The 26,770-nt window shown below is 42.9% G+C and overlaps 1 protein-coding gene across 5 annotated transcripts in view; it reads right to left on the bottom strand.

Moving 5' to 3' along the window:
* ints6 (integrator complex subunit 6) overlaps window positions 1-26,770 on the bottom strand; it is an 89,578-nt gene that overhangs the window by 33,314 nt on the left and 29,494 nt on the right. For 4 of the 5 annotated variants that reach the window (XR_004413989.1, XM_033032796.1, XM_033032797.1 and 1 more), the window contains 6 exons: window positions 26,431-26,520; window positions 19,760-19,943; window positions 13,021-13,149; window positions 6,822-6,985; window positions 5,507-5,659; window positions 473-605 (listed from right to left, as the gene is read on the bottom strand). Coding sequence is in view for 4 of the 5 variants with exons in the window: in XM_033032796.1 (XP_032888687.1) it covers window positions 473-605; window positions 5,507-5,659; window positions 6,822-6,985; window positions 13,021-13,149; window positions 19,760-19,943; window positions 26,431-26,520 (853 nt within the window). In the remaining variant the exon portion in view is untranslated. Of the gene's footprint in view, window positions 1-472; window positions 606-5,506; window positions 5,660-6,821; window positions 6,986-13,020; window positions 13,150-13,738; window positions 13,841-19,759; window positions 19,944-26,430; window positions 26,521-26,770 lie in introns of those variants that run through there. The other variant, XM_033032799.1, reaches the window with a different exon arrangement.

Here is a 26,770-nt window from a genome sequence, read left to right as displayed (position 1 = left end):
ATATATACTATATATTATATAATATATAATATATATTGTATATATATTCTTCCGAGCTAAGATAGATCAACAAGGCATATGTCACTTTTTTTTTAATCATGCAATGCATTAAGATTTCAATTGCAATGAACTTTCACAGCTCATTGGACATTTCAGTGTGTATATGTAGTATTTGACCTGCAATGATATTCATTGGTGCTTCTGCTAAAAGTCACTTATTTAATTCTAATTCAAACATCATTATTCATAGAAACTGACTCAGGTGGCATTTCTTTTATTGTCAAAACATTGCATGTTAATTCAAATAGTTTATGAGCAATACATCTGCATTTGCATCCCATAGAATAAATAGACAATGACCATTATCAATAAATTCACAAGAATACAAAAGAAAATCAGATGACACAAGGACTTTATAGTTCACTTCAAAACTGGGCCCCTCCTTTAGCAGGGTTTACAACAATATACTTACCTAAAAGTGGAAGCAGTACAGGATAGTTGTAAGGCATCACATAAAGATTAACACAATTCAAAGCTGTACTAGCTTTCAGGTAACCAAAAGGATGACCAAGGTCACTATACTTCCCACTGTTGTTCACATACACCTGGAATAACAATAGGATGAATTAGACTATGAAAAAGGAAGTCTGAAATCAAGTTTGGAATTCAGCTGCCTATATGACTTTGTAATAATAAAAATTGCATAGCTCAGATCAAGTTTAAAAACTGAATATGAAGTTTAGGATAATTTTTTTAAATGGTTTATTTTAGAGTTATTTCCTGTAAACTACTTTTGTCTGAAATGTATCTCATTAATTCTTATAATGTGGTCCATGTCAATATTCCATCCCTGATAGTAATCCCTGTCACTGTTCCTGAGAAGCTTAAATCAAAACAAAGAGTTTGAAATACACAATGGCAAAGCTGATCAGAGGGGAGTATTTCAGCCATTCAAATACATGATCTTACTTAACAGTAGACACAATATACTGGAGTAACTCAGCGGATGGGGCAACATCTATGGAGAGAAGGAATGGGCGACGTTTCGGGTCGAGACCCTTCTTCAGACTTATTTAACGGTTTAGTTTAGTTTATAGATACAGCGCGGAAACAGGCCTTTCGGCCCACCGAGTCAGTGCTGACTAGCGATCCCCGCATATGAACACTGTCCTACACAAACTAGGGACAATTTTTACATTTGCCAAGCCAATTTACCTATATAACATACACACGTTTTGCACACGTCTTTGGAGTGTGGGAAGAAACAGAAGATCTTGGTGAAAACCCACGTGGTCACGGGGAGAACATACAAACTCCGTACAGACAGTACCCGTAGTCAAGATCGAACCCGGGTCTCCGGTGCTGCAAGTGTATATATAAATATATAATTTAGCCAATTTTGTTCCCTATTCCTTAATATCCTTGGTCCATGATAATCTAACCCTAAATTATTAATCAGAGTACTACGATCATCAATTGACCGCCATCGACCATGTTTTTGTTGGGTGTCAAATTCCCTGTACCTAGTTCACATCTTTGCAAAGTTAGAAGACATAGCTACGTGAAAATATTAAGTTGTAACAAGAAATAAATTGAGTGGACATACCAATGGAAAATATAAAAATGGGGCAAGTTATTCACCTACACTGGGTAGAGAAAGAATAAGGATTACTTTCTTCATTAAAAAAAAGCAAGTTGGAAGAAAATAAGGAATTGGAAGACACATATGCACACGAACCCAAGAGCGGGAAAACAGCAGCAACTTTCAAATGGGAGTAGGAAGCTTCAAATAAATCTGTGCCCTTGGGTATGATTAGTGCAGATAAACCATTTATTTAAATATAGAATCTATCAGGGCCAGGAATCAACTTAGAACACAGCAGGTACCATAAACTTCAGATGTTCATTTACAAAGAAAGATACAAAGTTCTGGAGTAACTCAGTTGTTCAGACTGCATCTCTGGAGAACATGGATAGGTGATGTTTCAGGTAGGAAGCCTTCTTCAGATTGACGAGTCACAAACCGAAACGGAGCAGAATTTGACCATTCGGCTCATCGAGTCTGCTCTGCCATTTGATCTTGGCTGATCTATATTTTCCTCTCAGCCCCATTCTCCTGCCTTGTTCCCACAACCTTTGATGCCCTTTCTAATCAAGAACCCATTAATCTCCGTTTTAAAAATACCCACTGCCGTCTGTGACAATGAACTCCAGATTCACCACTCTCTAGCTAAAGAAATTCCTCCACATCCCCATTCTAAAGGTACATCCTTTTATCCTGAAGGTCCCAAACTTACCATCTAAACTCCACCAGCAATTTTCTGGCTGTGCATTAACTGTATGACAGACCTGGATTTTGTGAAACTCTAGCATTTTGACGATCAGGGTGGGTTGAGGGTGGGGGTGGGGGAGTAGAAATTGGTATTGGTTCTCAGATCCAGCACAAAGTTAGAACTTTAAGACCATTGGGCAGAAAGAGAAGAATAAGCCAAGCATTTCCTTTTACTTTTGGTTTTCTTTTAATAAATACTTTTAAGTCTGAATTGCAAAACGTCAGGAGGAACTCAGAAATATTTTTTGCAATCCTGACAAAACTTCAGATCATCACCAGGTTTGAGGGAATACATCGAAGTCCCTCACCCTGAGCACAGGATCGCCCCAGGGTTGCGTCCTCAGCCCCCTATTGTACTCCCTGTACACACATTACTGTGTGGCTAGGTTCAGCTCCAACTCAATAATTAAGTTTGCTGATGACACTGTGGTGGTGGGCCTGATCTCCGACAACGATGAGAAGGCCTACCGGGAGGAGGTGGCTGATCTAGCACTCTGGTGTCAAGCCAACAGCCTCCTCTTGAACATCAAAAAAACTAAGGAGCTGATCGTGGACTTTAGGAGGGCACATCATCCGAGGACGTACACACCATTGAGGATAAGTGGGGATACTGTGGATAGGGTGAGCTGTTTTAAATATCTGGGAGTCCACATCTCTGAGGATATGACATGGACATCACACGCCGCAGCACTCGTGAGTAAGGCAAGGCAGCGCCTTTACCACCTCAGGCAATTGAGGAAATTCAGAGTGTCTCCGAGGATCCTCCAGTGCTTCTACTCAGCGGCTGTGGAAAGCATCTTGTCCGGAAATATTACCATCTGGTTTGGGAATTGCTCTGCCCAGGACAAGAAGGCTCTGCAGAGAGTAGTGCGTTCGGCCGAACGCACTATGGGAACTTCACTCGCCCCCCTGCAGGAACTATACATCAGGAGGTGCAACTCCAGAGCCAATAAAATCATGGGAGACCCCTTCCACCCCTGCAACGGACTGTTCCAGCTGCTACAGTCAGGCAAACACCTCCGTTGCCATGCTGTGAGAACGGAGAGGTTGAGAAGGAGTTTCTTCCCAGAGGCCATTCGGACTGTAAATCTCAGCAGGGACTAACTTTACTGAACGTTCTTCCTTCCGCCCACAATATTTAATATGTAAAAGAATATGTGTGTGTTTATGATTGTGTTTATAGTTTGTTTGGTTGTTTGTTTGTTTGCCTTTTTGCACAAAGTCCGCGAGCATTGCCACTTTTCATTTCACTGCACATCTCGCATGTGTATGTGACGAATAAACTTGACTTGACTTGTCTTGAAAGGCTTACAGGAGAGTTTCATGGAAAGACCAAAAATGCTGGAGTAACTCAGCGGGACAGACAGCCTCTCTAGATAGAAGGAATGAGTGATGTTTCATGTCAAGACACTTCTTCAGACCTTTCTCCAACCATCCTCATCACTCCATTATGTCGACCAAGCCCTGCTGCCACATGGAGCCTATTTTGCTCAATTTGGCTGGACAAACATGGGCTTTCTACATCTGGCAGAGTAATATTTAGCAGAGAACTGACCACAAATGAAAGTCTATTGGGCCCAAAGTAATAAAATCAGAGGCATTGGTTTTGCTGCAAATTTCCCTGGCTTTACTTTTATATCATCATATCGAGCAGCAAAATTTGAGTACCATAAATGTTTAATAATTTAATCCTTTTGAAAATGTTCAGCATTAAATGTGCTAGCCTTCTTTATTCTCAGTGGATACAAATGATAAATAGAAAGTGGTTACTCAGGACACCACCTTCCAATTTTCAGCAACATACAGGTGAAACCATTATATATTTCTGGAGGACATGGATAGGTGACATTTCATGTTGGGGCTCTTCTTTAGACTTGAGTCTGAAGAAGGGTCCTGACCTGAAATGTCAGCTATTCACGATCTCTTTTTTCCGTAAGCCAGCATCTGCAGTTCCCTGTTACTACAGGCTACTATATTGACTTTCATTCAGCCCTATTGTTGTTTCTTCTTTGAAAAATCAATTTAACAACGTCAGAGATTTTGGGACAAACAAACAAACATTATAACATTAACAAAACTACTCAATATTTATTTTATCCAACAAAAAGTAGGCATTGAGCACACAACTTTAGACAATATAATTTAACAAAAAACTTTAATGGCACATTATCAATTTTACCTCAATTTGACTCTTTGAAAATGATCCTTGATACAAATTGAGTGCACAAGTTATCTGCATATGCTGGTATCCTCTTTGTTTAGGCATAATGTGCATAGAGGGCAAAAAAATCTGCACCATGCACAAGAATTTTGCGCTCAACAGTTTTACAAGCTTCTCCTACAAACAGATACTTTTGTGAAGATCGCCAATAGGGTACACTTGTGTCAGCTTATTTAATCATGGAGCAATGGGATAAAAACAAAATGAGAATCTCCCTTTCATTAGTAAGGCCACCCAAGCTGTTTACAAACCATCAATGTAAAATTATGTTTTAAAACTTAACACTAAGTTTATGCTATGCTATTCTTGTGGCATCTATTCTGTCAAAATTGGGTTTATTTTATGTGCAGGTCACAATGCACCAAGAAATTGGTCCCATTGCAGGTTTGGGAAGACATATACAAAGACACTGCACCAAATTAAGCATGGATAATCCAATTTACTACCCAACAAAGACTGGGAACATTTGTTTCCCAGTCTTTCAGCGCTAAGACCTTTCCACTTCCTTTGCTTAGAAAATTACAAATCACTTTTGATTGCTTTGTTTTGAGCCATTATATATTCTCCTACACCAGATGTACTTGCACCCCAAATCTGTAAATCATCATGCACTTCATCCCAAGTGCCTGCAGAAATATGCAAATGCCTTTGCTTAACTGTTTTAATTGCAGCATAACTGAATAATTATTAGCTGTACCTCAGAAAATCATAAGAATATCCCATCATTTAAGAAACAGTTAAACAGGTACATGGATGGGGCAGGTTTGGAGGGATATGGACCAGGCGCAGGCAAGTGGGACTGGTGTAGCTGGGACATCATTGGCTGGTGTGGGCAAGTTGGGCCAAAGGGCCCGTTTCCACACTGCAACACTCTATGAGATATTGATCAGTGCCTCTGAATATAAATTTTGAGGTTGGTATGCTAAAATGCAAAACCATAAAAGATATCTTACCTGCCAGCAGGTGAGAGGAGATTTGCGCTCCAGAATATATTGGGTTAAAGGTGAAGGTTCCAGCTCATATTTATCAAAAGGCAGTTTATCAATAACCATTGGGTCACAATCAGCACAAGAAAATTTCACCACTGGATGGGCACTACGAGGTGGCTGAATTAAAAGATAAAACATTCAGAAAGAATTGAGTTACCTGTAATGAAAATGTTAATTGCAAACCTATGATCTCAAGTTGCAATCATCAGTAAGCCAAGGCATCCCCAAATCTGGGTGTACATATTATGCTTTTTAAATGTTAAGAGACATGACGAAAAGAACACAACTGCATAATATTTATATGCAATGCATATTTCTTTGGGAATTCTTTTCTTGAATATCATAAAATAATTTAAATAATGAACCATTGAAAATGCTGTGGTGAATTACAAGAGTAATGCACAGCAAGCTTAGCATAACTGAATGCTGTTGTGCAAAAAAATAACAAGACAAAAGAACATTTCCATCTACTATTTTAGGTAAATATGTATTCAAATACAGTAAACCCTCATTATAATCGACCATAGTGGGGGGGGGGGGGGGGGAAGATGTTTGTTTTTGCCGATTGTCTAGTACAACCAAGGAAAGTATTATCATTGTATGAATTTGAAACAAAGAACGAAAGATGGTGGTTAATACACAAAAGGACACAAAGTGCTGGAGTAACTCAGCGGGTCAGGCAGCATTGCTGGAGAACAATGGAAAGGTGATGTCAAGACCCTTCTTCAGACCGATTCAATCTGCTGAATTACTCCAGCACTTTGTGTCGGTTCACCTTAAAACTAGGTGCCGGTGCCACTGCTCGGCACTGCGACTCCTTCACCAGCTGCTGCCCTAATCGGTTGACACAGATGTTGTTGTGGCTCACCTTTGGGACAGCACTTTCTTCAGGCGACTCCAGGGGAGAATGAGGAAGGAGGTGACGTTAGGGGTTGGGGGAAGGGAGCCCCATGGAGACTAAGAATATGCTGTCAGTCGGCTGAAGAAAGTGCTGTCGCCAGGGGCTACAACATGAGCCTCAACAGCTGCGCCAACAGACCATGCACTGGGTGAAAGGCTCACTGGTGCATCTTACGAGTTGCGGGGGGCGTGGAAAATCGGGGCTCAAAGTGGCCGGGGAGACAATGGGAGCCGGGATTTGGTCAGCAGGTCCGTCCGCTATAACCAAACTCCGTTATAAAGGGGTCTGTTAAAGCTGGTTTACTGTATTTGAAATCAGTTACTAAATATGCAATATCTTTAAGGCAGACAAAAACAGAAGTGATTGGCAAAAACTTACTAGGGTTGGAGAGTTTTGGTCTGGCCAGAAGGATTCAGGGATGGGCCAATGTCCAACTGGAACACCAGTTTTGTGGTTGGGACGTACATAAATGAGTTTGTGACAATTATGCCAAGGTTGTGGTCCAAACGGAGGGGCGGATTTAGGACCATCAGTAACACCATCTAGAACAGATGAAGAATCACCTTTACCTCTCTGTTCAATAAGCAACAATAACTTGTTACAAATAACTTTTTATCTTCCTTCCACTATATATCATATCAGAAATCTATTAAAGGTGTGTGTGTGTGTGTGTGTGTGTGTGTGTGTGTGTGTGTGTGTGTGTGTGTGTGTGTGTGTGTGTGTGTGTGTGTGTGTGTGTGTGTGTGTGTGTGTGTGATTTTGCATGTGAAACGTATCTCCTCGAAAACCAGACGCAAAAACGCGGAGATTTTTGCAATTTCTGTAGGGGTTTAACTGGGGGGGGGGGAGGAGGGGGTGGTTAGAGGGGGGGAGGTGGTTAGAGGGGGGGAGGTGGTTAGAGGGGGGGGGTTAGAGGGAGGGGGGTGGTTAGAGGGAGGCGGGTGGTTAGAGGGAGGGAGGTGGTTAGAGGGGGGAGGTGGTTAGAGGGGGGGAGGTGGTTAGAGGGAGGGGGTGGTTAGAGGGGGGGGGTGGTTAGAGGGGGGAGGTGGTTAGAGGGGGGAGGTGGTTGAGGGGGGGAGGTGTGTTAGAGGAGGGGGTGGTTAGAGGGAGGGGGGGGTTAGAGGCAGGGGGGGTGGTTAAGAGGGTGGGGGTGTGGTTAAGGGGAGTGGGGTTGGTAGAGGGAGGGGTGGTTAGAGGGGGGAGGTGGTTAGGGGAGGATGTGGTTAGAGGGAGGGGGTGTGGTTAGAGGGAGGTGGTGGTTAGAGGAGGGGGGTGGTTGTTTAGAGGGGGGGGGTGGTTAGAGGGGGGGAGGTGGTTAGAGGAGGGAGGTGGTAGAGGGGGGGAGGAGTGGTTAGAGGGGGGAGGTGGTTAGAGGGGGAGGTGGTTAGAGGGGGGGAGGTGGTTAGAGTGGGGGAGGTGGTTATGAGGGGGGGAGGTGTGTTAGGGGGGAGGTGGTTAGAGGGGGGGAGGTGGTTAGAGGGAGGGGGTGGTTAGAGGGAGGGGGTGGTTAGAGGGAGGGGGTGGTTAGAGGGAGGGGGTGGTTAGAGGGGGGTGTGGTTAGGGGGGGGGGTGGTTAGAGGGGGGGGTGGTTAGTGTGTGTGTGACACGGCAGGCTGCTCCCCTGAATTCCATAGAGCAGCCGACAGCTTTCGTGCTTGAGACGCGCACGCTTCATTTCTGGAACATTCTGAACGCGTGATGCATGGTTGCATTTTGCTCTATGCCTGCTCTGCCTCAAGTCTCCTCGAGGAGAACGAAAACCCCTCTCTCCCACCTCAAAAAACACAAGAAAAAACCACAAAAACCAAAAAACTTAAACACTAAAAAGGCCGGGCGCACTATCCCAAAAAACTCCCTTCCACCTCACCCTCTCTCCCCTTCCCTCTCTGTCCTCCCATCTCTCACCCCTCCTCCCCCTCCCTCCCCCCCCCTCACCCTCCCTCCCTTCCTTCCCTCCACCCCCTCTCCCTCTGTCTCTTGCCCTTCTGTCTCTGCCCCTTTCTCTCTGTCTCTCCCCTCACTCTCTACCCCCCCTCCCTCTCTAGACGCGCCTACGAGTTGATGCGCCAGTGGATATGGCGGTTATGGGGTAAAAGGAGCAAATTAATAATAATATAATATCAAGGGGGGTAGTTAGCGTGTGTGTGGGGGGGGTAGACAGTGTGTGTGACACCGCATGCCCACCCCCCCCCCCCCCCCCCCCCCCCCCCCCCCGCAACCACACTTTGGGGGAACAGACCCAATGGATTAACAATTCTAGTAACAATTAAAATTGCAAGAAATTAAGTCCGCAAGAGGCTCAAACTGAATAGTAGACTTTCACTAGGAGTATCTTGGTTTCAAATCTAACCCAGATTGACCGGAACAAGATGTCTGTTATGAGTCTTAGGGCACAATACAGTCGTCAGTTGACAACACGACTGATGTATTGTGAGAAATAACCAGGTTTTTCCACACGTCCACATTACCAGAACCCATCCTTCACTACTATTAGGCTGAATGAGTACACAAACTATTGCAGATTACATGAACAGTGCAAGACCCATCCTTAATGACAAGAATAGTTCAGCCAGCATTATTTATTTATCCACCTACAGTTTATTTGGACGATTTGGATGAGAATGTACAAGACATGATTAGCAAGTTTACAGATGACATGAAAATAGATGACATCGTAGATAGCGAAGACAGTTATCAAAATTGGGAGCAGAATCTTGATCAGTTGGGCAGGTGGGCTGAGGAGTAGTTAATGGAGTTTAATACAGGCAAGTACAACACCTCCGATCTACCCTTCTACTGACGGACTGTCTCTTCCCTTGCGCTCTGCTGCTGCTGAACCCCCTACTCCCTCGCGCTCTGCTGCTCTGTGCCCCCTACTCACGCGTCAGACTCGCTGTGTTCAATTCCCGGGTCACCAATGCTCTCGCCGCATAGGTCTCCGGTTATTTAGCCGGTGAAGAGAGGAGACGCGGATCTGTACCGTACGCGCGCGGGACGGGTTTGTAGGACGACCCTTTGATACGAGGATTTTGTTTGAACGATCTGTACTTCCCTGTACGTGCTATTAGCATTTTGGTTACTGTATTAATCAGTCAGCACCTAGTAACGTGTTTATTCATATATGTCACTTTAATTTAGATGTGTTTCACTTTTATTCCTACAAGGAAAGATGTAGATTGGTTACTAACCAATGTAGTGCTTTAATATAAGAAGCTCCACCTGCTAACGCACTATTCATATTATCGCAACCCGGCATGTGCAATCAGTCTATGCTGCTGTACAGTAGAAGCAGCATGCTGTAATGTGTTACGTGTTATTCAATAAATACCGATGTACCAGATCTGTGAGTATGTGTGATTTACTCGACACAGAGGACATAGGTTTAAGGTGACGCGAGGGGGTAGATTTAATAGGAACCCAAGGATAAACTTTTTTTTTTACACAAAGGGTGGTGGGTAAATGGAACAAGCTACCAGAGAAGGCAGTTGCGGCAGGTACTTTCAGAATGTTTACAAGGACAGATACATGGATAGGAAAAGCTGAGAAGGATATGGGTCAAATGCAGGCAGGACTCGTGGAGATGGGGCACATTGGGCCAAAGGGCCTGTTTGCAAGCTATATGACTATCTCACACCAAGGATCAACCAAAACAAAAGCATTTTGGAAGTCTTTGGTTGACAGTTGCCTTTTGTGGGTTAACAAATAATTCGCAAAAGCAAAGATAAACTCGTAGAAAATCTTTTTACTCCTGGTTAAAGTACTACTAACATTTAACGCCCTTTCTGCTCACACTTTGTACCTATCCAGTAAATTTCTTACTCAATTCCCTTATCAAAAATATCTGATAGGGTTTGGATCACCAAATTTAAAATAAAAATACCCCATAACATCAAACTAGCTTACAAAGCTTCAAGTATTTTCACCAGTTTTGTGATTAAGAATGTAATTCAAAGCTTGCAGGCGGAAGTAAGAATGCAGCCTTTTAACTCAGTATGGCTTCAATAAAATGTTAAAAAATCCTCCTGTGGAATTTTGGTAGTAATTTGGTCAAATCAAAAACAGGAAGAATCTAAATATAGCAATTGTTCCTCTCCATTCAAAATGCAAGTATCAGAATTGGTTTAATGGATCAATACTTTGTTGATGTATATAAATAGTATACATTTCAGACTACTAATGAAGTCCAATATCAACGTTAAGATGAGGGTGGAAGGATTACTAGCAAACCTATGTTGAATGTGAGCTCTTTATGGACTTTCAGAAATAATATTAAAATTATTCATACTGAGCACACAGCTCTCATGGAGTAAATATTAAGTGAACAACTTTTTTAAGTTCGCTTTTTTTCCTATTTATTCTCCTGAAAAGCAGATAAAATATGCCCAAATAAAATGTACTCATAATTTACAGTGCCCTCCATAATGTTTGGGACAAAGATCCATCATTTATTTATTTGCCTCTGTACGCCACAATTTGAGATTTGTAATAGGAAAAAAAAAAGGAAAGAAAAAAAAATCACATGCGGTTAAAGTATACATTGGCAGATTTTAATAAAGGCAATTTTTACACATTTTGGTTTCACCATGTAGAAATCACAGCAGTGTTTATACATAGTCTCCCCATTTCAGGGCACCAAAATGTTTGGGAAACAGCAATGTCATGTAAATGAAAGTAGTCATGTTTAGTATTTGTCGCATATCCTTTGCATGCAATGGCTGCTTGATGTCTGCGATTCATGGATATCACCAGTTGCTGGGTGTCTTCTCTGGTGATGCTCCGCCAGGCCTGTATTGCAGCCATCTTTAGCTTATGCTTGTTTTGGGGGCTACTCCCCGTCAGTTTTCTCTTCAGCATATAAAAGGCATGCTCAATTGGGTTCAGATCAGGTGATTGGCTTGGTCACTCAAGAATTGACCATTTTTTTGCTTTGAAAAACTCCTTTGTTGCTTTAGAAGTATGTTTGGGATAATTGTCTTGCTGTAGAAAGAACCGCCGGCCAATGAGTTGAGGCATTTATTTGAACTTGAGTAGATAGGATGTGTTTATACACTTCAGAATTCATTATGCTACTACCATCAGCAGTTGTATCATCAATGAAGATAGGTGAGCCTGTACCTTCAGCAGCCAGACATGCCCAGGCCATAACACCCCCACCACAGTGTTTCACAGATGAGGTGGTATGCTTTGGATCTTGGGCAGTTCCTTCTCTCCTCTATACTTTGCTTTTGCCATCACTCTGATATGTTAATCTTCGTCTCATCTGTCCACAAGACCTTTTTCCAGAACTGTGGTTGCTCTTTTAAGTACTTCTTGGCAAACTATAACGTGCCCATCCTATTTTTGCAGCTAACCAGTGGTTTGCATTTTGCAGAGTAGCCTCTGTATTTCTGTTCATGATGTTTTCTGTGGACAGTGGTCGTTGACAAATCCACACCTGACTCCTGAAGAGTGTTTCTGATCTGTCGGACAGGTGTTTGGGGATTTTTCTTTATTATAGACAGAATTCGTCTGTCATCAGCTGCGGAGGTCTTCTTTGGCCTGCCAGTCCCTTTGCGATTAGTAAGCTCACCTGTGCTCTCTTTCTTCTTAATGATGTTCCAAACAGTTGATTTTGGTAAGCCTAAGGTTTGGCTGATGTCTCTAACAGTTTAATTCTTGTTTCTCAGTCTCATAATGGTTTATTTGACTTTCATTGGCACCATTTTGGTCCTCATGTTGATGAACAGCAATAAAAGTTTCCAAAGGTGATGGAAAGACAGGAGGAAAGACTAGTTGCTCAGAGCTCACTTATATCTGCATTAAAGAGGCATTTAAACACAAATTGCTCACTGTGATGGAAGGCAAATAAAAGTTCAATCTCTTCCCTTCTTTGTTCTCCCACATCTCCGGCAAGGTAAGAGATTGAAAAAAAGTTTTCCTGATCTTGTAACTGGGATTGGATATTATACCATCATAGCCCTAAATACACTTATAACATCATATAACAAACTTCATTTTCAGTAACCTGTGTGGATACACAGAATCAGTAGCCAGATGGTCAGAACCTGGCAAAGCTTCAACATTTTCTGGGCACCAAAGTTCACACATTTCATCCTAATTAATGTATGATCCTAATTAATGTATAATAGGATAGGTAAAATAAAAGTTATTCTTGCAAGTACAGGACAAGGAGATATAACAGAATTAGAGGGTGCTATCAGAAGACCCTTTACAGTGACGATAATTGAAATTTAGTATTCTATTGTCCAATCTCCCACCACCAAACAGGTTGTAACTTTAACAAATTTATGATTTCAAACCAAAAAGGATAGATTTTGTTCGGCAAACATTTCAAGGACTTAAGTATTAAAACAAGTTGATACTAATTATGAGCAAACAAGGTGAGAACTTGATCTGATTCCTTATTCCTTTGTTTCATTACAAATACCCAGTCTCCTTGAGTGGCATCCGAACCACACTGAAATTTTAAGCCTGGCCCCAAAAACATCACTATTCAAATGCTTTTCATCAAACTTGCACAAACAAACCACTAGATCATTTAACTTGGATAGTTAATGAACACTAGGGTACAACTTACCATCGCCCACAGGTGCTGGATCTGGACCAGTTTTTTCAAAGTTCAGCACCACTCCACTTTGTACTTTTTGCACAAGTGACTCCAGACACTGAAGCAGCATTCGTTGCGTGCACACACAGTATGAACGACCTACAGGCAGAAATAGAAAGTCAGCTATATTTGTGGAGACCAGACATAATCGGCAAATAAATGCTTTGTTTTTTTTGTTGCTATTTTTCACTAGTGAACTCAGCTGTCATCCCTTACAATAGGGTCTGATTATTTTTAGAAAACAGAAAAAATACATGAAACGTCAAAGGTTCCGCAAGGAGATTGCTCATATCAAACTCAGTTGAGATAAAATGCTGATATATCCAATACATCAAAAGCTCAAAAATTTAAGGATAAGCTGTTTATCAAAGATATTACCACGCAAGTTCGTTTTCTTAATTAAGTGGGTGAAATAAAGGATCAACCCTCTGCACAGTTACTGCATGAGATAGCAAAGCATGAAACTAGGGACAGAGGAGAAAGCCTTAAAAGAGGAAAACAATGAATAATACTTGATTCCTGCCTTTCATCAATTCGGCCTGTTGGTCAGTATGTGCAGTCCAGTCCACCTCCACATTTCTTCACAAAGCACCAAGTAAACTGTACAATTTACTATACTGTAAATTTACTGTACAATTATAGTCACTTGTGTTACACATGTTTAAAACTGTCAAATGTGTTCATGTACCTTCACACCCAGCTCTGGTAGAAAGTCATTAACTTAAAATGGTAACAGTCTCTCCATAAATGATGGAGCAATTTCCAGCAATTTATTTCCATTTTCCAGCATCTGAAAATTAACCACACCATTGGGGTCAAGTGTGTTGGACAAACTTTAGTCTACACAGTCCTTTTTTACTAACACCTGGCACACTGCACAAATATTAGGTCATTAAACATGGAATATAGACAGGTTTTGTGATGTTATGCTCTTAATAATTCAGTTTGCTACAACTGCAACTGAATATGTGGAAGGACTCCTAACCTAATAAGTGCATTATGACAAATACATTTTTTTGTTCTAAGCAAATACAAACTGCAAAGTAGAGATTGCTCCTCTGATTAATGGTAGCAAACCAACCATGCTTCATATGATAAGAAGTTATCAGAAACAAGGCAAGGTAGCGATTGTGGGAGATTTCAATTTTCCACACATAGACTGGGAAACACATTCTGTAAATGGGCTGGATGGTTTGGAGTTTGTAAAATGTGTGCAGGATAGTTTTTTGCAGCAATACATAGAGGTACCTACTAGAGGAGGGGCAGTGCTGGACCTCCTGTTAGGAAACGAGAAGGGACAGGTGGCGGAGGTATGCGTTGGGGAGCACTTCGGGTCCAGTGATCACAATACCATTAGTTTCAATATAATTATGGAGAGGGTCAGAACTGGACTTAGGGTTGAGATTTTTGATTGGAGAAAGGCTAACTTTGATGAGATGCGAAATGATTTAAAAGGAGTGAACTGGGACATTTTGTTTTATGGGAAGGATGTAGAAGAGAAATGGAGGACATTTAAAGGGGAAATTTTAAGAGTACAGAATCTTTATGTTCCTGTTCGGTTGAAAGGAAAGTAAAAATTGGAAAGAGCCCTGGTTTTCAAGGGAAATTGGACATCTTGTTCGGAAAAAGAGGGAGATCTACAATAATTATAGGCAGCATGAAGTAAATGAGGTGATTGAGGAGTATAAGGAATGTAAAAAGAATCTTAAGAAAGAAATTAGAAAAGCAAAAAGAAGATATGAGGTTGCTTTGGCAAGTAAGGTGAAAGTAAATCCAAAGGGTTTCTACAGCTATATTAATAGCAAAAGGATAACGAGGGATAAAATTGGTCCATTGGAGAGACAGAGTGGACAGCTATCTGCAGAGCCAAAAGAGATGGGGGAGATATTGAACAATTTCTTTTCTTCGGTATTCACCAAGGAGAAGGATATTGCATTATGTGAGGTAAAGGAAACTAGTAGAGTAGCTATGGATACTATGAGTTTCAAAGTAAAAGAAGTACTGACACTTTTGAAAAATATAAAAGTGGATAAGTCTCCAGGTCCTGACAGGATATTCCCTAGGACATTGAGGGAAGTTAGTGTAGAAATAGCCGGGGCTACGACAGAAATATTTCAAATGTCATTAGAAACGGGAATAGTCCCCAAGGATTGGCGTACTGCGCATGTTGTTCCATTGTTTAAAAAGGGTTCTAAGAGTAAACCTAGCAATTATAGACCTGTTAGTTTGACTTCAGTGGTGGGCAAATTAATGGAAAAGATACTTAGAGATAATATATATAAGCATCTGGATAAACAGGGTCTGATTAGGAACAGTCAACATGGATTTGTGCCTGGAAGGTCATGTTTGACTAATCTTCTTGAATTTTTTGAAGAGGTTACTAGGGAAATTGACGAGGGTAAAGCAGTGGATGTTGTCTATATGGACTTTAGTAAGGCCTTTCACAAGGTTCCTCATGGAAAGTTGGTTAAGAAGGTTCAACTGTTGGGTATAAATGCAGGAGTAGCAAGATGGATTCAACAGTGGCTGAATGGGAGACGCCAGAGGGTAATGGTGGATGGCTGTTTGTCGGGTTGGAGGCAGGTGACTAGTGGGGTGCCTCAGGGATCTGTGTTGGGTCCTTTGTTGTTTGTCATGTACATCAATGATCTGGATGAAGGTGTGGTAAATTGGATTAGTAAGTATGCAGATGATACCAAGATAGGGGGTGTTGTGGATAATGAAGAGGATTTCCAAAGTCTACAGAGTGATTTAGGCCATTTGGAAGAATGGGCTGAAAGATGGCAGATGGAGTTTAATGCTGATAAATGTGAGGTGCTACACCTTGGCAGGACAAATCAAAATAGGACGTACATGGTAAATGGTAGGGAATTGAAGAATGCAGTTGAACAGAGGGATCTGGGAATAACCGTGCATAGTTCCTTGAAGGTGGAATCTCATATAGATAGGGTGGTAAAGAAAGCTTTTGGTATGCTAGCCTTTATAAATCAGAGCATTGAGTATAGAAGCTGGGATGTAATGTTAAAATTGTACAAGGCATTGGTGAGACCAAATCTGGAGTATGGTGTACAATTTTGGTCGCCCAATTATAGGAAGGATGTCAACAAAATAGAGAGAGTACAGAGGAGATTTACTAGAATGTTGCCTGGGTTTCAACAACTAAGTTACAGAGAAAGGTAGAATAAGTTAGGTCTTTATTCTCTGGAGCGCAGAAGGTTAAGGGGGGACTTGATAGAGGTCTTTAAAATGATGAGAGGGATAGACAAGAGTTGATGTGGACAAGCTTTTCCCTTTGAGAATAGGGAAGATTCAAACAAGAGGACATGACTTCAGAATTAAGGGACAGAAGTTTAGGGGGAACATGAGGGGGAACTTCTTTACTCAGAGAGCGGTAGCGGTGTGGAATGAGCTTCCAGTGGAAGTGGTGGAGGCAGGTTCGTTGGTATCATTTAAAAATAAATTGGATAGGCATATGGATGAGAAGGGAATGGAGGGTTATTGTATGAGTGCAGGCAGGTGGGACTAAGGGAAAATAATTGTTCGGCACGGACTTGTAGGGCCGAGATGGCCTGTTTCCGTGCTGTAATTGTTATATGGTTATATGGTTATAAGGCTCACATTTAACTGCCTTCTGAAGTGTCTTAGGGTCAAGTTCCTCAGTTGCATCAAGGAACCACTAATCATTTGGAGGTATCTATTAATTACAGTGGTTTGAACAATAGACAATAGGTGCAGGAACAGGCCATTCAGTCCTTCGAGCCAGCACTGCTATTCAATGTGATCATGGCTGTTCATCCCCAATCAGTACCCCGTTCCTGCCTTCTCCCCATATCCCCTGACTCCACTTTCTTTAGGAGCCCTATCCAGCTCTCTCTTGAAAGTATCCAGAGAACCGGCCTTCACCGCCCTCTGAGGCAGAGAATTCCACAGACTCACAACTCTCTGTGAGAAAAAGTGTTTCCTCGTCTCCGTTCTAAATGGCTTACCCCTTATTCTTAAACTGTGGCCCCTGGTTCTGGACTCCCCCAACATCGGTAACATGTTTCCTGCCTCTAGCGTGCCCAAACCCTTAACAATCTTATATGTTTCAATAAGATATCCTCTCATCCTTCTAAACTCCAGTGTACAAGCCCAGCCGCTCCATTCTCTCAGCATATGGCAGTCCCTCCATCCCGGAAATTAACCTTGTAAACCTACGCTGCACTCCCTCAATAGCAAGAATGTCCTTCCTCAAATTAGGGGACCAAAACTGCACACAATACTCCAGGTGTTGTCTCACTAGGGCCCTGTACAACTGCAGAAGGACCTCTTTGCTCCTATATTCCTTTTGTTATAAAGGCCAACATGCCATTCGCTTTCTTCACTGCCTGCTGTACCTGCATGCTCACTTTCATAGACTGATGAACAAGGACCCCCAGATTCCATTGTACTTCCCCTTTTCCCAACTTGACGCCATTTAGATAGTAATCTGCCTTCCTGTTTTTGATACCGAAGTAGATAACCTCACATTTATCCACATTAAACTTCATCTGCCATGCATCTGCCCACTCCCCCAACCTGTCCAAGTCACCCTGCATTCTCATAGCATCCTCCTCACAGTTCACACTGCCACCCAGCTTTGTGTCATCTGCAAATTTGCTAATGTTATTTTGAATCCCTTCATCCAAATCATTGATGTATATTGTAAATAGCTGCGGTCCCAGCACCAAGCCTTGAGGTACCCCACTAGTCACTGTCTGCCATTCAGAAAGGGACCCGTAAATCCCTACTCTTCCATGCCTTCATATTTAAAGATGGGCAACATGCTGCCTTTGCTTGGAATAATACCTCATGAACATTTTACGTTTTTCCATAACAAGCTTTAGGAATATTCTGTCATTATTGCTGACAGGATATTTAAGTGATCTATTATTAATAATAAAGAACTCGACATCATCTGGCCAAGTGATGATGCAGTTCAAGTAACTTGTTTTGATCAGTACAATAATATGCTCCAAGTAACTGGAGACCATTCTAAGACTAGAAGATGCAAAAGGAAGACATTTCCTCGAGGACTTTTACAATCCTAACACAAGACATGACCAATTAGTTGAAAGAGTGAATACAAGCACTGTAAAGTTTTTAAGAAAAATTAGGAAAGCCAAAGCCACATCTTTTATATTTTCACACAAGAACTTGCATTTCGATGTCCTTTCCACAATATTAGCAACAGTAGTTACTACTGTATTGGTGGAAGTGTATGAGCCATTTGCTAATTCTTCCCTCTGCTTTTTTAACCAACTCTCACTCTATGCCAGTAAATTGTCTTCCATTTCCATTTGGTTTATGCTTTTGATGAACCTGTGGGACATTATTGAAAGCCTTTCAAAATCTAAATAGAGCACAGCTACTGGTCCCCTTTATTTATTCTGCTGGCATTATCCTCAAAGAACTCCAGTACTTTAATCAAACACAAGTTTCATGCCACAGGTGAATGGTGACCCTGCTCAATCCTTTTATACTTTACCGTTTTATATCCTTCATTATACAGTGCAGCAATTTCTGAAAGTTCCTTATTCTGGACCCTACATTTGTCTAAACCAATAACATGCATTACATAGAGCAAGGGACCAGCAAGTGAACCTTGTAGTGGCTGAATAGTAATAACCTTCCAGTCACAAAAACACCTAGTAACCATTATACTCTGCTGCCCGACGATGAACATTTAATCCAATTTGCTGCTCTCCCTTGGATTCCATGGCCTTTATGACCAGCTTGCCTTGAAGCCGCTCGTAAAAGCCTTGCTAAAATCCAAATTCAATCCGTACACAAAATTCACTGTTCACATTAACCCTCTGACCTTTACTCAGAAAACATTAATCAGATTTTCAGACACGAGTCAAGAGTATTTTATTGTCATATGTCCCAGATAGAACAATTAAATTCTTACTTGCTGCATGACCTATCTCTTAAAAAACTACACTGAATTATCTCTTTAATCCATACCTTTCTACCAAATGGTTTATGGCTTTTCTGAGAATGGATTTAAGATTTCCCCTTCTGCTTAGTTTATCCCCATTCAATAGTAAATATTCCTCCTCCTTAACTGTAACAACTGCACTATTCCCCTCCTCTTTGAAGAAAACTATAAATTATTTATTCAGAAATTATATCCTTATATCCCTCATCTCTATGTACATCATTCTCAGTGCCTCATAAACAGCATTCTTTCCTTATCCATGCTCTTTAAATGCTTAAAACACCCATGGTTTCTTGATCTTACTTGCAGTCTAACACACTATTTAGGACAGCATCCTTCACACTGCAATTAGCTGGACCAGCTATAATTTAGTTTATTCTTTTTTTTTGTAGAATATCAAAAGTACACATATAAATTTATGCATATCGTAACGATGTATTTCTTCAACTTGATTACATTTCATTTTGCAGTTCATAAAGTATACAGGTCTTGCTGCAATTCTGTGCTGCATCCAATACAAGCCAACTCCAGTGTACAAGCCCAGCCGCTTGTACACTGGAGTTTTGTACATTTTGTACATAAATGTCACTGTACAAAATGACAAGTACACAAAGTACATGAAGATTTGAATAATATATAAGGGTGCAGTAATTCTGTCATGACTAATTATAGGAAAGCAAATTGAATTTAAAGAGTTTATTTTGAAGGGCAAGATAGTCCATTCAAACTTTAATTGGACAATAATCTCACCTCCTGTAACCTCACACATGGGTGTGATGGCAGATTCATCAGATGGCACACTGCCCAATTGCTCTGTTTCAAGGGGCATCAATCCAGGAAGACGCAAGACTAGGGCAAACAATCGCTGATCCCAACGAAATGGCTCCTTAGTTAATTCACTCCCTGGCAAGGGGGAATTTAATGGTAGGTGGAGCTGGAATTGTGGAAAGAAATAGCTCAATTAATATTTTATTCAAGTGCAACTACAAATTTAATTGTATATCCTTGTTTTTAATAACACGCAAGGATAAACGCGAAAGAAGAAGTGTGTACAATTGTTGTCCATGGCAAAAGATTTCAAACTATAGTTTGAATCAAATCAAAAATGGGTGCTTCCTGTTAAGTTTTGAATCATAAAGCCTGTCAGACACTGACAACCAGAGTGACAAAGAAAGGGCTTCAGCATCCAAGCTTCAGGGGCAGGAGGAGGCAGAACCAATTTGGAGTACAAATTTACAACCTATAATTTATTACCAGCTATTTAAAAAAAAAAAAATCCCTTTTCAATAGTCGAACACTCTGCCAACATATATAAAATAGCATTGTTGCATTTACATTGAAAGGGTTTTTAGTCTTCACGACATCCAATACATCCAATATGGTAATGTGTAGCTTTGTACACCAGTTGGTGTGATGACTCTCAATCTTATTGTTGGAACATTCTAGAATTCTTAACACTGGATGATAAATCTATCCTGCAATGGACCAAGTAATTAACCAACCATCACCTATATGACTTTGTAAACAAATATACCCAAACAAATCTGTCCAACATTAGGCAGATCAATGACTCAATCTCAGTGCCACTAAATTTCACTGTGGTATTCCCATTTTTTTAAAATTTGCTATGAAGCTGAGCAGTCTTAAAATTGATAAAGGAATACTGCAGTTAAAACCAAAGAGTAGATGTTTCTTTTCAAAATTCAATTTTGCAGCTCTAATAGGACCATATGGTGCTGCATGTGAATTACAATAACATTTCACAAACTGGAGGCATTAGAGAAATCCATGAAACATTTTTAACCTTTTCCACAGATGAAGATACAATTGAGAAACGCTATGCATCATGCATTGCCCAGTTACCTATGGGAGGAAAGACTATTCATCTAGCCCATAACACAAGTGTACAGTTGTTGAAAGGAATAACTCCCACTATGAGAAGAATAACATATTGACAATACTCCCCAATCTAAGAATAACACCATAATTACCTGATCCAAATTTCAAATGACTATAATTTATTTTTTTCACTAATTTAATAGAGCAAATGATTCCTTTTAAAGAGAATTGTGAGTTGCACTGGGCTACTTCTGAGCAACCTAAAATTTCCTCACATCCAACCCTCCGAAATAAACAGAGTAAGGAGCATAGTGAACTTATAGACCAGCTTACTTCTGCAGTACATTGAACAACTATTCAGAATGGGCTAATTTGGTTGAAGGCAGAGTAGGCTAGCTGCACAAAGAAACTGTTTGAACCATTTCAGCATTCTGGTATGAGTCAAATAGCACGTGCCAATCCACAGAACTCTGCTCTTCAATGGAACAAGTCAGAGGAGATGCAAGAACTTTGCAAATGTGTTGTGAATCATTTGCAGCACTGACAGGTAAAACCCATGTCCAATCGTGCAAAACAATTATCACAAGGAACCACAATCACTTTTAAATGCTCCACTTCCTTTACGAATCCTCACCAAGAGGAAACAGTGGAACACATTGATTAAAATAAGACAGGAAAATTCTCAGACGAGTTAATCTGTTTAAAGGAAGCAGGGATGTTTCCACTGAAAGACCATTTTCCCTGAATTGTTTCCACTGAATTGCCAGACTTGCAATTTAACGACATGTCAGGGTACATGATTATGCACAAATCCACCATGCTCTCTGAAGGATGTATCTAACATCCTTAGTTTAAAATTTGAAGATCATACCAACCAAGAACATACATGGGTATAATTAAACCTCACCCTTTATAGGGCAGAATGATGGTATAAAACTGGATTTGAGGTTTTTAGTCACCTATTATAACCAAAATGATGCACTACAGTTTGAAACCTAATGTTCAATATCCTTTTTCCATTTTATTTCTTTAGAAATAGGATAGGATAGCCTTTTATTGTCATCCAGACCGAAGTCTGAACGAAATTTAAGCAGTCATACATACAATACAATACAATAAAAAAACAACAATAAACACATATTAACATCCACCACAGTGAGTCCACCCAACATCTCCTCACTGTGATGGAGGCAAAAGTCTTAGGGCTGCAGTCTCTTCCCTCCTCTTCTCCTTCTGCGCTGAGGCGATACCCCCCGGGCGATGTTAAAACCTGTCCCGCGGCTCAAACACCGCGGCCCGGGGTAGTCGAAGCTGCCGCTCACCAGTCCTGCTGACGCAGCCGCTGGCCCGCGGCCGAACCCCGGTCTCAGGCCACCGCCACCAGAACTGCCGTCCCAGCCCCCGGAGCATCGTTCCAGCCCCGAGCCGGATCGCCCTCACGTGAGTACTGCCACCGTCTCAGCCTCGCGCCAGGCCGCCCCGACTGGGCGCCGCTCCTCCCTCGGGCTGGGCCGCCCCGACTGGGCGCCGCTCCTCCCTCGGGCTGGGCCGCCCCGACCGGGCGCCGCTCCTCCCTCGGGCTGGGCCGCCCCGACCAGGCACCGCTTCTCCCTCGGGCTGGGCCGCCCCGACCGGGCACCGCTCCTCCCTCGGGCTGGGCCGCCCCGACTGGGCGCCGCTTCTCCCTCGGGCTGGGCTGCCCCGACCGGGCGCCGCTCCTCCCTCGGGCTGGGAACGCCGTACCTCCCCGAGCTCGGCCACTCCGACGGGAGCACCGTTCCTTCCTCGGGCCGGCCGTCACAGCCCCTCACGAAAGCCCTGTTCCAGCCCCGAGCCGGGCCGTCCTCACGGGAGCGAGCTCATTGCGAGTCCTGGCGGGCTCTGCCTCCTGAGCCTCGAGGTCGCCAGCTCCGCCATTATGCCTCAGCGCAGGCGGAGGCAGAGAAGGGGAATACGACAAAAAAGTCGCATTCCCCCCGCAGGGAGAGACAGCAAGCCCCGTTTCAACCCCCCCCCCCAAAAACACAAACTAAAAACCAAAACTAGACTAACCAAAACGAAAATAAACAACCCAAAAAACACAAAACAAACAGGACTGCCGGAGAGCCGCTGCAGCCAGAGCCGCGCCGCCAAAATGGGCATTGAAATATAGCAGGCTATGTGTGGCCATGGCACAAGGCAGATGGAACATAATATAGTGCTCTTTCAGGAGAGCAAGCATATGACGCCACTACTTCAGGCACAACAGCAGCCATGAATGTGGATGCCTCGTTACACATCCAATACATGCATACAATTATCTCCCCGGGTTGTCAGGATCACCAATCTCTTGAGCATAGTTGCCTTGCAAGATATGTAGTCTTCCTAATGGTACAGGATAATTACACAGAAAGGGTTATGCATTTGGGAGGCCCATCAACCCAAATCTACTCCATCCTATCCCCCTTGGTCAAATCCCTCCCCACCTATGTTCTAGACACCTCAGACTCCATCCTATCCCCCTTGGTCAAATCCCTCCCCACCTATGTTCTAGACACCTCAGACTCCATCCTATCCCCCTTGGTCAAATCCCTCCCCACCTATGTTCTAGACACCTCAGACTCCATCCTATCCCCCTTGGTCAAATCCCTCCCCACCTATGTTCTAGACACCTCAGACACTCTCCGCCGCCTCCACGCATTCCACTCTCTGGGCCCTCACTCCCTCATCTTCACCATGGATGTCCGGTCACTCTACACCTCCATCCCCCACCAGGATGGCCTCGGAGCCCTCCGGTTCTTCCTCGACTAGAGGAGCAACCTATACCCAGCCACTGACACTCTCCTCCGCTTAGCGGAGTTGGTCCTCACCCTCAACAACTTTACATTTGACTCCTCCCATTTCCTCCAAACACAAGGCGTAGCTATGGGCACACGCATGGGCCCCAGCTATGCCTGCCTCTTTGTCGGGTACGTTGAACAATCCTTGTTCGAGACGTACCAGGGCCCCATCCCCGACCTCTACCTCCGTTACATTGACGACTGCTTTGGGGCCACCTCCTGCACCTACACACAACTGACTGACTTCATCCACTTCACCACCAACTTCCATCCGGCACTCCAATACACCTGGACGATTTCCGACACTTCCCTACCATTCCTTGACCTCACCATCTCCATCGCAGGGGACAGACTCCTGACCGACATACATTACAAACCCACTGACTCACATGGCTATCTGGACTACACGTCTTCCCACCCTGCCCCCTGTAAAGACTCCATCCCCTACTCCCAATTCCTCCGCTTACGCCGCATCTGTTCCCAGGATGAGACATTCCATACCAGGGCATCGGAAATGTCCTCGTTCTTCAGGGATCGGGGATTCCCCTCCGCCACCATAGATGAGGCTCACACTAGGGTCTCATCCATACGCCGTAACACTGCTCTCTCTCCCCATCCCCGCACTCGCAACAAGGGCAGAGTCCCTCTGGTCCTCACCTTTCACCCCACCAGCCGGCAAATACAACACATAATCCTCCGCCATTTCCGCCACCTCCAACGTGACCCCACCACTCGCCACATCTTCCCATCTCCCCCCATGTCTGCCTTCCGCAAAGACCGCTCCCTCCGCAACTCCCTCGTCAATTCTTCCCTTCCCTCCCGCACCACCCCCTCCCCGGGCACTTTCCGTTGCAACCGCAAGAAATGCAACACCTGTCCCTTCACCTCCCCCCTCGACTCCATTCAAGGACCCAAGCAGTCGTTCCAGGTGCGACAAAGGTTCACCTGTATCTCCTCCAACCTCATCTACTGCAACCGCTGCTCTAGATGTCAGCTGATTTACATCGGGGAGACCAAGCGTAGGTTGGGCGATCGTTTCGCCAAACACCTCAGCTCAGTCCGCAATAACCTACCTGAACTCCCGGTGGCTCAGCACTTCAACTCCCCCTCCCATTCCCAATCCGACCTCTCTGTCCTGGGTCTCCTCCATTGCCAGAGTGAGCAACAGCGGAAATTGGAGGAACAGCACCTCATATTCCGTCTGGGGACCTTGCGTCCGTATGGCATTAACATTGAATTCTCCCAATTTTGCTAGCCCTTGCTGTCTCCTCCCCTTCCTTAACCCTCTAGCTGTATCCTCCCACCCTCCCATCCGCCCGCCCTCGGGCTCCTCCTCCTCCTCCTCCCCTTTTCCTTCTTTCTCCCCCCCCCCACCCATCAGTCTGAAGAAGGGTTTCGGCCCGAAACGTCGCCTATTTCCTTCGCTCCATAGATGCTGCTGCACCCGCTGAGTTTCCCCAGTAATTTTGTGGACCCAAATGTATTAGCTGCCGGCTAACTGAGTCAATTAGAACTTACTACAATCTCACTAACCATGCCATTTTCCTGACTCACAAGAGTCAACTACGTCTCCCACTATTCACCACATACCCCAAATCCCATGACAAAACAAGTATTTTGGATGCATCAACTGAAATGGATCCAAAATAGTCAATTTGATTCAAATGATCCATCGTGTCCTTTTCCAATACCTTAATTAATAATGTAATAATCACATGACCCTTAAGGAGTCCTTGGTCTTTCAGACTTTCTCAAGTTTGCAAGATCTGCTCCTCATTCACACTTATACCTTCCTTTCAGCCTTCATGTCGTACTGCTGCGTGCATGAAATAATCAGATAATTATCTTATGCTTTTGATCACAATACACATTTCTTCATTACTTCAGTAGCATCCATTTGAAACTTGCCTTTAACAATTAAGCAACAATTGTCAAATGTATATCTAGTCTTCAAGATTTTAAAAAAAAACTAACTTTTTAAACCATGATGAATAACACATAGAATGTGGAAAAATTAAGTTAATTATCCTGTTCATTGAATCATTGGGTAGCACGGTGGAGTAGTGGTAGAGCTACTACCTTACAGTGCCAGAGATCCGGGTTTGTTCCCAATGTTGGGGGAGTCCTGAACCAGGGGCCACAGTTTAAGAATAAGGGGTAGGCCACTTAGAACGGAGTTGAGGAAAAACTTTTTCACCCAGAGTAGTGAATCTGTGGAATTCTCTGCCTCAGAAGGCAGTGGATGCCAATTCTCTGTATGCTTTCAAGAGAGAGTTAGATAGAGCTCTTAAAGATAGCGGAGTCAAGGGATATGGGGAGAAGGCATGAACGGGGTACTGATTGTGGATGATTAGCCATGATCACATTGAATGGCGGTGTTGGCACAAAGGGCCGAATGGCCTACTCCTGCACCTAATGTCTATTGATTATGGGTGCTGGTCTGTACAGCGTTTGTGCGTTTTTCCCGTGACCTGCTTGGGTTTTCTCCGAGATCTTCGATTTCCTCCCACACTTCAAAGACTGGCAGGTTTTAAGGTCAATTGGCTAGGTATAAAAATGTAAATTAGCCGTAGTGTGTGTGTTGGATAGTGTTAGTGTGCAGGGTTCACTGGTTGGTGTGGACTCGGTGGGCCGAAGGGCCTGCTTCCACGCTGTATCTCTAAATAATCTTAAATTACACTCAAGGGACAAGAATAAAGCTCATGAAAAGAAAATCTATTAACAAAAATTGGTATGATCATTGATAAAAAGACCATAATTTACCTCCTCCTGTACGCCACCATTGTTTGTTAATTTATTCCCATCAGTGATTGTAATGATGATTGATGGCTCCAGAAAGAAAGGATTCCTTCCCTGAAAAACAAATTAATTTTATTTTGTAAGTCTGTGCTGTTGTTAATGTTCCTATCTGCATCATAGCTGATACCGAGCGCACGCTGAACTGGAAGAAACCGATAAAAAGTGAATATTTTTCATTGTTTTTCGTAAAGGTTGGTCAACAAGGTGAGAAAAATTCCTTGAAATGGTACTTAGTATTTTTTATAAATCATGCAATAAGCTTTATGCATATGTTTTGAAGTTTTGTTCCCATTTCGTACCAAGG

This window comes from Amblyraja radiata, chromosome 14 (assembly GCF_010909765.2).
Source record: "Amblyraja radiata isolate CabotCenter1 chromosome 14, sAmbRad1.1.pri, whole genome shotgun sequence".
Lineage (NCBI taxonomy): Eukaryota > Metazoa > Chordata > Chondrichthyes > Rajiformes > Rajidae > Amblyraja > Amblyraja radiata.
The sequence above is the reverse complement of the archived record's forward strand: the minus strand, read 5'-3'. Positions and strand labels throughout refer to the sequence as shown.